Source organism: Scyliorhinus torazame, chromosome 10 (assembly GCF_047496885.1).
Source record: "Scyliorhinus torazame isolate Kashiwa2021f chromosome 10, sScyTor2.1, whole genome shotgun sequence".
Lineage (NCBI taxonomy): Eukaryota > Metazoa > Chordata > Chondrichthyes > Carcharhiniformes > Scyliorhinidae > Scyliorhinus > Scyliorhinus torazame.
Window position 1 is genome coordinate 123239156 of NC_092716.1, and position 13164 is coordinate 123252319.

Below are 13164 nucleotides of genomic sequence, written 5' to 3' on the forward strand. Positions count from 1 at the left end.
TCTATTAAGTCACCTCTCATCCTCCTCCGCTCCAAAGAGAGAAGCCCTAGCTCCCTCAACCTTTCCTTATAAGACCTATCCTGCAAACCAGCCAGCATCCTGGTAAATCTCCTTTGCACCATTTCCGATGCTTCCACATCCTTCCTATAATGAGGTGACCAGAACTGCACACAATACTCCAAATGTGATCTCACCAGGGTCACGTATAGTTGCAGCGTAGCCCCACGGCTCTTAAACTCAAGCCCCCTGTTAATAAACGCGAACACACTATAGGCCTTCTTCACAGCTCTACCCACTTGAGTGGCAACCTTCAGAGATCTGTGGACATGAACCCCAAGATCTCTCTGTTCCTACACATTCCTCAGAACCCTGCCGTTGACCCTGTAATCCACATTCAAATTTTTTCTACCAAAATGAATCACCTCGCACTTATCAGGGTTAAACTCCATCTGCCATTTTTCGGCCCAGCTCTGCATCCTATCAATGTCTCTTTGCAGCCTACAACCGCCCTCCACCTCATCCACCACTCCACCAATCTTGGTGTCATCAGCAAATTTACTGACCCACCCTTCAGCCCCCTCCTCCAAGTCATTGATAAAAATCACAAATAGCAGAGGACCCAGCACTGATCCCTGTGGTACACCGCTGGTAACTGGTCTCCAGTCTGAAAATTTTCCATCCACCACCACCCTCTGTCTTCTATGTGATAGCCAGTTGGACAATTGGACAAATTTCCCTCTATCCCACACCTCCTTACTTTCTTCATGAGCCGACCATGGGGAACCTTATCAAGCGCCTTACTAAAATCCATTGCACACACTTAGTTCCCTCCTCAAAGAATTCAATCAAATTTGTGAGGCAAGACCTACCCTTGACAAATCCACCTTACCCCGGATTAAGCTGCATCATTCCAAATGGACCTTTTCCATTATCTTCCCGATCACCGAAGTAAGACTAACTGGCCTATAATTACCAGGGTCATTCCTATTCCCTTTCTTGAACAGAGGAACAACATTCGCCACTCTCCAGTCCACTGGCACTATCCCTGTGGACAGCGAGGACCCAAAGATCAAAGCCAAAGGCTCTGCAATCTCATCCCTTGCCTCCCAAAGAATCCTTGGGTATATCCCATCTGGCCCAGGAGACTTGTCGACCCTCAGGTTTTCAAAATTGCTAATACATCCTTTCTCAGAACATCTACTTCCTCCAGCCTACCCGCCTGAATCACACTCTCATCCTCAAAAACATGGCCCCTCTCCTTTGTGAACACTGAAGAAAAGTATTCATTCAACGCCTCTCCTATTTCTTCTGACTCCATGCACAGGTTCCCACTACTGTCCTTGACTGGCCCTAACTTCACCTTGGTCATTCTTTTATTTCTCACATAAGAGTAAAAAGCCTTGGGGTTTTCTTTGATCCGACCTGCCAAGGACTTCTCATGCTGTTGCTCTTTTTAGCCTTAGTTTATTAGCTCTGATTATGTCACCTTTGCTCACGAGTCGCCAGGTATCTTTCTGATACCGCCACGTGGTTCAAGCTCAGGTTATGATTAATAAGTCAGCACACCGCTTAGTAAGATTGAAATCAATAATCCTACTATCTATATAATAAACCTATCACTACTGGCCAATACTTAACTTTAGGAAGAGCCCGCCAGGTCAGGGAAACAAATGGCTTATCGAATCGGATCTGGCCCGCGGGATTCAAAAGGCTGATACAGGTCGATGGCTAGGAGTCTTTATCGGATAGCGATCGCTGGATTCAAACTTAGTTGCTGGTTGATGTTCTTGCGAAGGTCTAGAGCAGGCGAAGAAGGGAGAGAGAGCGAGATCTGAACTTGGCCCCTCACTTTATAGGGCCCAGGGGCTTCCCGCCTCCCGGGGCGGCCCTTGACCCTGAGTCCCAAGTGATTGGACTTGTTCCCAATCACTGGGTTCGATACGTTCAATTGCGAGGCGATTCCCCGATCGGGGGGTGGTCGTTCACCTGCCTTTGTTTCGGCCACTGCAGGCGCCGACAGGTCTGGCCCGGTATTCAATTGCTAATATGTTGTTGTTCCCGGGGATAGCCGATTAAACTGCAGATGTCTGGGTTGATGGGCTGCTAATAGTCCTGAGTATAACTGCAGATGTCTGGGTTGATGGGCTGTTAATAGTCCTGAGTATCGATCTGGGCCGACTTCCCCAGAGCCGAATATGATATTTTGCCTGCAGCTGTCCGATTGTGTCCTGTTGCCTGCTTTTCCCATCAGCCTTTTCGGTTAGCCATTTTAAAATCGGGTTTTGGCCAAATTAATAGGGAAGCAGCCATTTTACGTGGCTACATTCCCGTCTTGTGATCCTAACGCGAAGCGTGAAGGATCACAAATTTGTTTCTTCCATTCCCTGACCGGGGGGGGGGGGGGGGGGGGGGGGGGGGTGCGGGCACGTCCTACATGGCCACTACTCTGACCCTAGCTATGCACAAAAATTTACCTAAACAATTCTTGAGGGCGCTATGTATCTAAAAAAAATAAAACTGGGAACCTCTAACTTTACCTAAACAATTCTTCAAGCATTGCATAATCCTATCTCTCTAAACATACAACAACAATCATAATATTCCATATATTCTTTCCTGGCTTGGCAGTCAAGCGCAGGATCAAACATTTCCATACATTTCTTTTTATTTACAGGAAAACGCAAGTGCATGTTTCATTATTCATAGGTCGCGGGGGTCTGGTCATACCGAATGTCGGGGATCGGATCCGATATACCGGGGTTCGAGCGCGGTACGCTCTCCTTTTCCACTTGCGGAGGCGCATGGTCTGTACTGCACAGCAGAGTATGGCCAATGCTAACAGTGCCTCAATGACGTACGATAGGGAGTACCAAGTTATGAACTTGGCACACCAGGATAATGCAGCGTGGCTGGTGACTGGGCCCTCGGTACTGCGGGGCAGTGAAACATTAACGGCAGGGGGGTTTGGAGTAATGGGGTCCGCGTTCCCACGCAACCAAATGTTCAGAAAAAGAGTGTTGAGCACGATGAAAGGAGTCCTCATGGCTGTCCTCTTTCTTTTCTTTCTCTTTGTTCTCTGTTTTTCTCCGGTCCTGGAGCTTCTGAAGTTCTGTAAAACAAGCATAGTATCTGTAACTACCTTGGTTTAATATCCGGTGTGTTAGTGTGTCTGTCCTTCTTGGGGCCAATTAAACCCTTATAATTGGTCACAATATGTGACTCCTCCCCCATTTTTTTTTTTTTCAAAACAAATGTTAGGACACGACACACTTCCCAATGGTGGACCAGTGCTAAGTTTACCATCCAAATGTTCCAGGATGTAAATAGCATTTGGCAGCAACCCAAAGGTTGCCTAAATAAATAAAACTGTTTTTGAAAGGAAAAGGTCGAATGAGGTGTGTGTGGGCCGCGACGGGTAAGATTTGGATGGAGTCCCCGGGTAGGACGGCTACCAATACCGTATGTCCCCTACCCGAGCGTTTTTGACCAACGGGGGGGGGGGTCCCCAGGCAGGGCGGGTCTCACGCCGTTTCTCCACTGCCTGAGCAGCCGACAAGAACGGACAAAAGTGTAGTCATCATGGTGGGGTTACTGTTCTGAATCTCCCATCAAATCAGAAGAGCAGTTACGATCGGGCGTCTGATACCCGAACAAGTATCAGCTGAAAAGTTAGTTCCGCTGAACAAGCGTCTGGCGGTGGTGGGTGTCTGAGGCAAGTCCTCAGAGGTTTCGGCAGAATGGGCGTGTGGCCGCAGTGGGTGTCAGTGGGAAAAAGTTAAAAAGATCAGGTGAATGTGTGTGTGGCGGTGAGAACATTCTCCTGTTGGACGAACAACATTAAACAAACATACAAACAACGGAAAACATCCTGCAGGTTCCATCAGAAAGGACAACACTTTTCACCAAGTGTCTCCTTTAAATCATCATGTGGACACCTCAATTCTCTGTTGCGAACAGGGTCGCAAAGGGGTTGGCGGCTTGGGAGTCAGACCCGAGGTCGTCACCTTCTCCCGGGTGCCAAACTCTGGAGTGAATTAGGGCGGAAAGGGCTGCGTGGTGTGAGTTGGGGTCGCTCTCGTCGTTGCTGACGAGTCTGCAGGAGTTGTCGCGGTGCCAATGAGTTGGGTCGAGTTGGGTGGGGACAAAGTCGGGGTCGTCCGTGTGGTTCGGTGGTCGGTGGTGGGGTTTATTTAAGTAAGTGATGAGGAAGGGGTCACTGGAGTCGAAGTCGGAGTTGCTGGGTGTGAGACCAGGATAGTAGGGAGGCGTGCTGTGGCTGTCGTCAGAGTCACAGTCGCTGTCTGTGCTGCTGCAGTCTGTGGGCGTTCCGGGTCGGAGCGTAAAGTTTGTGGGTGGAGTTGGGGGCGAGTCCGTGTCTGGGCTGGACGTGGAAGGGGTGGGTGTGGTTACGTTGGCTGTGGGTGGGGTTTGGTCTGCTGCGTCAAGCATGACGTGGTGGGCGTGGTTTGACTGTGCTCCATAAACCTTTAGCTGGTTTATGTGAAACCATGCAGTCTTACCATTTTGGTATTTGATTTTATATACCGATGGGCTTACTTTATCCCTAATGGAGTACGGACCCGAGTATTTCGGAGACAGAAAGGTGCTGGGGTTATACACAGACAACATCACATGTTGTCCTATATTGTACTCCGTCGCATGCACTGCCTTATCAAAACAGGCTTTGCTCTGTTTTCCTTTAGTGCCCAGTTTAACAGCAGCTGCTAACTGAGCCGTTTTTACATTTGCGAGTAATTGTTCAACGGCTTTCTCATGGGTGAGGGCCGTAACTTCAGGGCTGGTCAGGTCTAAACCCAACAAGTACTCTGTCCCTTTCATGGGGCATCTGGTCATGAGGGTGTGTGGGGTAAAACCTGTGGAGGTGGAAACAGTGTTACGCAAAAACATCAGCGCAAAGGGGAGGACCGAATCCCAAGTGGTGTTATTCTGCTGGACCATTTTCCTAAAGATGGTTTTTAGGGTCCGATTCATGCGCTCCACAATACCACTCGACTGAGGGTAGTACGCAATGTGAAATTTTGGGGTTATGCCAAATATCGTGAGGATGTTCTGCATGACCCGTCCCGTAAAGTGAGAACCTTGGTCCGACTCAATACTGCGGGGGAGTCCCCATCTTGTAAAAATGTGGTGGGTTAGGATTTTGGCGGTGGTTTTCGCGGTGTTGGTGCGGGCTGGAAATGCTTCCACCCACTTTGTAAAAGTACCTATGACCACCAGAATATATTTATAGCCATTCCTGCAAGGGGGCAATGGACCTATAAAATTGATCTGGAGGTTAGTCCAGGGGCCGTTAACGGGTCGGGTGTGGCTGAGATGTGCCTTTTTGGCATATCTATCTGGGTTGTTCTGAGCGCAGATGAGGCAATTCTCAATGTAATGGGATACATCCTCTTTGAGATTAGGCCACCAACAAAGCTGTTTGAGGCGGGTTGCGGTGGGTTCGATTCCCTGGTGTCCATGACCATCATGGAATAAACAGATCATTTGATTCCTATCCTGCTCAGGAACTACGTAAAGGGTGTCCTTTAGCACCACACCGTCATGTGTGGTTATTGTATTTCTTTACCTCTCGTATGAGGCTGGAAACTTCCCTTTCACGATTTCAGTGAGAGCGCTGTCCTGCTTCTGGGCCTCTACTAGATCTTCGATCCTAGTCTGCGCGACCTGAACTGCACTCACTGGCGCACTCACTGGGGCGCTCCCGGGGGGCTTCCAAAAATACCCATGCCTGGATCCTGCCTTAGCCAGTGCGTCGGCTTTTACATTTTCAGGGGGGGGGGAGGGGGGGGGGGGGAGGAACGATGGTGGCTGCGGACTTTTATAATGCCAAAAGTCCTGTCCTTGGCTTTTTCCAGAATATGGCGGAGTAATGGGGCTGAGGGGAGGGGTTTCCCATCCGCGGAAACAAATCCTCTTGTTTCCCAGAGGGGCAGAAATTCAGTGAGGCTGTTGCAGACGTATAGACTGTCTGAATATATGTCTGTTGGGCTGGGGAAGGAATCTGGGTGCTCTACAATGTAAGCGATGGCCGCAAGCTCTGCCGCCTGCGCGCCTAAGTGTCCGGGTAATTTTAATGCGATTTCCTCGAGGGCGCATCCCTGCGCTTCCTCCACATAAATCCCACAACCTGTTATGCGTTGCCCATCCAGGACTGTGGAAGATCCATCCACATAAATCCTAATGGGGTCACACGTGTCCGGGTGAGGGGGGTTCTGAGATGGAGTGGCTAGTTTTCTGGGGGGTGTTTTAGCTATAAAGGGGCCTGTATTATGGTGGGGCGAGATGATTTCACACTCATGGGGGGTTCCGGGGTACTGTAGATTGTCCGCTAAGTATGTGTGTGTTTTGGTTCGTTTGACTGTGATGTCCCGTCTTGTAAGAGAAGGGTCCACCTAGCAGCGCGGATTTGGCTGACGATACCGTCTTTAAGTCGTCCATCTAGTAAAAGTTGGGTGGGGGTGTTCGGTTAAGATGGTGATGGGGTTCAGTCCGGTAATGTATGAGAAGTACTGGACTGCCCAGAAAACTACGAGCAGGTGCCTCTCACAGGCTGAGAATCCCTGCTCCACAGCATCTAAAATTCGGGAGGCATAAGCTACGGGTCTTAGCTGGTCGTGCCGTTCCTGCAGGAGTACGTCTGAAAGGGTGCGGTCTGTGGTCGCTACCTCTATGGCGTAAGGGGAAAGAGGGTCGAGAACTTGTAGTGCGGGGGCGGCTATGAGCGCCTGTTTTAATGATTCCACAGCATCCGTATGCTGCGGAAGCCATTCCCAAGGGGCTCCTTTCTTTAGGAGGTCTGAGAGGGGTGCTGCCTTGCTGGCGAAACCGTCAATGTGGTTTCGGCAGTAGCCAACCAGTCCTAAAAACGACCGGAGAGCTGAAACGTTCTGGGGAAGGGGCAATTTAGCGATCGAGTCAATTCTTTTGTGCTCGATCTCGCCTTTGCCGTGTGTGATGATAGTACCCAAATATATCACCTTTTCTTCCAATATCTGGGCCTTTTTGGGGTTGACTTTACAGCCAAATGGAATGTAGTAACTCCAGGAGTTCGGACAGAAGCTCAATGTGCTCTTCCTTCGTGTCTGTCTGCAGTAGTAGATCGTCTACCAGGCATTCGGGGCAAGAACATTTTGCTCGTCCATTTGCCAGCTGTCAGTGGAAAATGGAGGGGGAGTTGTGGAAGCCTTGTGGCAGGCATGTCCACGTGTACTGCTGCGCTCTGAAAGTGAAGGCAAATTTGTACTGGCACGCCTTTGCCAATGGAATGGACCAGAACCCATTACTGACGTCCAAAACCGTGAAATATCGGGCATGGAGTCCCTGTTTGAGCATGGTCTCAGGACTTGTTGCAACGGTGGGGGCTGCCGCGGGGGTGACTTTATTGAGTTCCCGATAATCAATGGTCAAGCGCCATGATCCGTCGGGCTTCCTTACTGGCCAAATCGGGGCATTATTAGTTGAGGCTACCGATCTTAGGACGCTCTGCTCTAATAAACTTTCTATGACCTTCAGGATTTCTCCCTCTGCTTCTAGGGGAAATCCGTACTGTTTCTGGGGTCTTGGGTCCGGTCCTGTTATTTGTACGGAATCGGTCATCCGTCCACAGTCGTGTTGTGGGTTGCAAATGCTGCCCTGTTCTTTTGCAGGACTGCCCTAACCTGGCGGTCCGTGCTGAGTGTGGTGGGGTGAACCAAAACTCGCCTACTGCGCTAATTATGTTCATATAATCCCCTATATTGAGTGTTGCGGGGGCTCTAGCGGATTTTGCTATCTTCCAGACACACCGGTTGACTGGATCGAAAGAGAGGTGATGAGAATTCATGAAGTCGATCCCTAAAATGTGCTCTGCTGGTGGGGGCAGGTCGACTAACACTACGGGGTGCTTTGTATTAATGGTTCCGATTTGGTTGGGTACAGGGGTTGTGATGTGTCCCTGCTGTGAGTGGCCTGTGAAGCCGCTGAGGGTGATAGTGGCTGTGGTGGGCCACGTGTCCTTACCAAGGGTGGAGGAATTTAAGGTTGTGCGGGACCCTCCTGTGTCCCAGAGACGCTCGATCGGCTGTCCCCTAACCTTTGCTGCGACTACGGGTCGTCCTGACCTATCCCAAAGGGTATCGCAGACCCAGCTGGGGGAGCCTGCACACCATCAGTCCGTTCCGGTCAAGTCTGTCTGATCGGACTGGGCGCTAACGCTATGTATGGGCTCTGCCTTTTTCTTATTGAGAGTGCCTGTCTGTTGGGCTCTCTGTGATTTTTTGGGGGGCCTTGCATTCTTTGGCAAAATGTCCCAACTGTCCGCAATTGTAGCATTCTTGCGGTTTTGCTGGGGGGCTGCTCTTTCCCTCGTTTACCCAGACGGGGTTGTGAAGAGTGGTTCTTACTGCCTGCACGTCTGCGGCGGCTTGGTTTTCCTCGGGGGTTCTAGCTGCGGATTTACCGTGAGCCGCTTGTTCCCAAACGCGGGACAATCTTTTGACCACCCATTTCTCATTATGAGCCTCCTCCGAGGGATCATAATTACTACAGGCATTCTGTCCTGCGTCCGTGGCATTGGAGATAAGGGTGCGGGTCCATTTGGCCATATTGTCTGCGGACAAATGGGCACGGTCTACGTTGCCGAAAACGGCTTCAAAGTGAATCCACAAGCGTCCTGCGAACGCTGTGGGGTGTTCAGACTTTTTCTGTCTGCAGTTATTTAGACCGTCTACGGGGTCGCCCCGGTTGTACCCGATCGCATCCAGGATCGCGGTATGCATTTCTGCAAGGGTGCCTCCTCCTACATTGTGGGTCGGGAAGGGCTGCTGCGACTGATGGGTCTAAGCTGAGGACCGTGAGCTTTACCTGCTCTTTCTCATCCAGGCCGTACATGGTCGCCTGGTGTTTGACGGTGGCAAAGAAATGGTGTGGGTCTGAAGCGGAGAGGAACGGTGCGATTTTAGCACACGTAATTGGGTCACTGTAAGGGGGGTGGATTATAAGACTTCTGCCTCGTCTGCTGTGGCGGTGCGGTGGGTTGTTACAGGGTTCATGGGAGCCTGTATTACCTGCTGTGTGGGGGGTGGGGGTGCTCTCCTCCTTTGGGGTTTTCCCTGCGCACATGCTCCCTGAACATATCTCTGCGCTGTCTCTTGCAGTTCTTCCCAATCAGGGCCGACTTCCTGGTCTAAACTTTCCCCAAAGGTGTCTTGGAATCCCTTTTGGACAGAAAGCATTGCTTGCAGGTCTGCAATTTGCTTTCGGCACTTTGCATGGTCTAAGGTACTCTGCCTTTGTTCCGTGGTTGCAGTGTGGAGCGCTCTCAAGGCTGCCTTGAGATCACTACATTGCTTCTGTAGTGTCTCCACCTGCTTCTCCGTCTCTTTCTTAACCAGGACTGCACGCTGCGTGTCCTGATAAGCCTTCTCATACTGGGATTGAAAACTGCTTAAATGCACCAGACAGGACTGGTGACCCCGTTTGGCGTCAGCCACCTCTTCGTCCTTGGCTTCTAACTGCCTTTTCAATTCCAGGTTCTCTTTTTCCATCTCGCATACATCGATTTTTCTCATACGATGTATGCCCTCTATTTCTTTTTGGAGCGTCCTGCCGACCTCCTCTGTGCCTCGCAATTGTGCCATGCAGGACACGATTACCATCGGCTTGCGTGCTTTTGCTAAGCTCTTTTTAGGGATCTCACTCAGGTTCTCCCACCAAGTATGCCCTATACTTCCAGGACCTGAGTCGTCGTTATTACAGAAACCGCTCCACACGGGCCATCCTTTGCCCTGCAGAAATTTGTGAATTTCCACTTCCCAAATTCCCACTCTAACGCTGCTGATCGGTGCAACCGCAAATTCTTCGGGGTTCATGAGGCGCTGCATTGCCTGCATGGCTCTCTCTTATCTGCTCGTTACGTTCAAATTTGGAACGTGGTGTCGTAGATGCGGGTATGGCTTGCGCTAATTTCCGAAAATACAGATTTCCGACAGTTTTGACGCAACAAAATCTATCAGTTTTACCTTATAACCCTGTTAGTTACGCATGCATACACACACTTCCGAATTGTGAATTATTAACCAGAACCGCTTGAACACTTGTGGTTTTTTTGTTTCCGATTGGATTCTATTCAAAGAACAAAGAACAACAAAGAAATGTACAGCACAGGAACAGGCCCTTCGGCCCTCCAAGCCCGTGCCGACCATGCTGCCCGACTAAACTACAATCTTCTACACTTAATTCAAATTGTTGGGGTTCCCCCGGAGTGGTTTTCCACTTCTATGTCGGGCCCCGGCGGAGTCGCCAATTATGTTGCTCTTTTTAGCCTTAGTTTATTAGCTCTGATTATGTCACCTTTGCTCACGAGTCGCCAGGTATCTTTCTGATACCGCCACGTGGTTCAAGTTCAAGTTATGATTAATAAGTCAGCACACCGCTTAGTAAGATTGAAATCAACAGTCATTTATTATACACAACAATTAATGTTTACACAATAATCCTACTATCTATATAGAAACCTATCACTACTGGCCAATACTTAACTTTAGGAAGAGCCCACCAGGTCAGGGAAACAAATGGCTTATTGAATCGGATCTGGCCCGCGGATTCAAAAGGCTGATACAGGTCGATGGCTAGGAGTCTTTATCGGATAGCGATCGCTGGATTCAAACTTAGTTGCTGGTTGATGTTCGTGCGAAGGTCTCGAGCAGGCGAAGAAGGGAGAGCGAGCGAGATCTGAACTTGGCCCCTCACTTTATAGGGCCCAGGGGCTTCCCGCCTCCCGGGGCGGCCCTTGACCCTGAGTCCCAAGTGATTGGACCTGTTCCCAATCACTGGGTTCGATACGTCCAAAACGAAGCGATTCCCCGATCGGGGGGTGGTCGTTCACCTGCCTTTGTTTCGGCCACTGCAGGCGCCGACAGGTCTGGCCCGGTATTCAATTGCTAATATGTTGCAATTGTTCCCGGGGATAGCCGATTAAACTGCAGATGTCTGGGTTGATGGGCTGCTAATAGTCCTGAGTATCGATCTGGGCCGACTTCCCCAGAGCCGAATATGATATTTTGCCTGCAGCTGTCCGATTGTGTCCTGTTGCCTGCTTTTCCCAGCAGTCTTTTCGGTTAGCCATTTTAAATCGGGTTTTGGCCAAATTAATAGGGAAGCAGCCATTTTACATGGCTACAATGCCCCCTCCCACCTCTCCTAAGCCCTTTTTTCAGCTCATTCCTTGCTACCTTGTAACCCTCAAGCGACCCCAATGAACCTTGTTTTCTCATCCTTACATACGCTTCCTTTTTCCTCTTGACAAGACATTCAACCTCTTTTGTGAACCATGGTTCCCTCACACGGCCATTTCCTCCCTGCCTGACAGGGACATACCTATCAAGGATGAGTAGATTAGGATCGTTTTTGTTGGAAAGACGGAGGTTGAGGGAGGGACCTGATTGAGGTCTGCAAAATTGAGAGGTATGGACAGGATGGATAGCAACAAGCTTTTTCCAAGAGTGGGGGTGTCAATTACAAGGGGTCACGATTTCAAGGTGAGAGGGGGAAAGTTTAAGGGAGATGTGCGTGGAAAGTTTTTTACGCAGAGGGTGGTGGGTGCCTGGAACGTATTGCCAGTGGAGGTGGTAGAGGCGGGTATGATAGCATCATTTAAGATGCATCTAGACAGATGTATGGACGGGCGGGGAACAGAGGGAAGTAGATCCTTGGAAAATAGAAGACAGGTTTTGATAAAGATCTGGATCGGCGCAGGCTGGGAGGGCCGAAGGGCCTGTTCCTGTGCTGTAATTTTCTTTGTTCTTTGTTCAATAGGTCAGTAAGATAGGACACGACAAATGGGAAGTCAAGACACACCCAGAGGTGACACTACCACAAGGGGGCCACCCATATAAAAGGACAGGGCACACATGCTCTTTCTCTTTCCATAGGCGACACTCAAGAGACACGGGCAGATCAGGAAGCATCACACCCACCGCATGGATTGGAGCAGACTGGTTAGTTAGATTGAGTTATTATAGTAAGATCAGCAGGAGAGCAAACTCAAGTGGGAGAATTTTTAACTGTTCAATAAATGTGTTGAACCTAGCTCCAAATCTGAACCTTCCTTTGTCAGAGTATACATCAAGGAAGCAGCTTATGCTACGTGAAGAAGCATAACACAACAGTGGCCTTAGCTGAATCAGAGAGCGACTTGCATGCCCACCTGGGAGGAAACAATGTCCTACAGTTATCAGCAAATCTGAATGGCCTGTAGCTCTGTACTCCCCAGAACGGAGTATTGCCACTGCAGGCAGGCCATGAAGAAATAAGATCGATGCCAGACGTCAGGCACGTCTAGGAATTTTGGACAGGCTTGCCTGGCAGGTCGGGGTGGGTGGAAAGACCATAAGGCCATAAGACATAGGAGCAGAATTAGGCCACTCGACCCATCGAGTCTGCTCCGCCATTCAATCATGGCTGATATTTTCTCATCCCCATTCTCCTGCCTTCTCCCCATAACCCCTGATCCTCTTATTAATCAAGAACCTATCTAACTCTGTCTTAAAGACACTCAGCGATTTGGCCTCCACAGCCTTCTGCGGCAAAGAGTTCCACAGATTCACCACCCTCTGGCTGAAGACGTTTCTCCTCATCTCAGTTTTAAAGGATCGTCCCGTTAGTCTGAGATGGTGTCCTCTGGTTCTAGTTTTTCCCACAAGTGGAAACATCCTCCCCAATTCCACTCGATCCAGGCCTTGCAATATCCTGTAAGTTTCAATAAGATCCCCCCTCGTCCTTCTAAACTCCAACGAGTACAGACCCAGAGTCCTCAACCGTTCCTCATACAAAAAGTTCTTAATTCCAGGGATCATTCTTGTGAACCTCCTCTGGACCCTTTCCAAGGCCAGCACATCCTTCCTTAGTTATGGGGCCCAAAACTGCTCACAATACTCCGAATGGGGTCTGACCAGAGCCTTTTACAGCCTCAGAAGTACATCCCTGGTCTTGTATTCTCGCCCTCTTGACATGAATGCTAACATTACATTTGCCTTCTTAACTGCCGACTGAACCTGCACATTAACCTTAAGAGAATCGTGAACAAGGACTCCCAAGTTCATTTGTGCTTCTGATTTCCTCAGCATTTCCCCATTTAGAAAATAGTTTATGCCTAAATTCCTCCTT

General features: G+C 49.7%; 1 protein-coding gene across 2 annotated transcripts in view; it reads right to left on the reverse strand.

Annotated features, from left to right (window-relative positions):
• ccdc102a (coiled-coil domain containing 102A) overlaps window positions 1-13164 on the reverse strand; it is a 330588-nt gene that overhangs the window by 120243 nt on the left and 197181 nt on the right. The window contains exon 5 of one of the 2 annotated variants that reach the window (XM_072518689.1): window positions 2449-3109. The exons of the other annotated variant lie outside the window; for it this stretch is intronic. Coding sequence (XP_072374790.1) covers window positions 2669-3109 — 441 coding nt within the window. The 3' untranslated portion in view covers window positions 2449-2668. Of the gene's footprint in view, window positions 1-2448; window positions 3110-13164 lie in introns of those variants that run through there. 2 annotated transcript variants of the gene reach the window in all.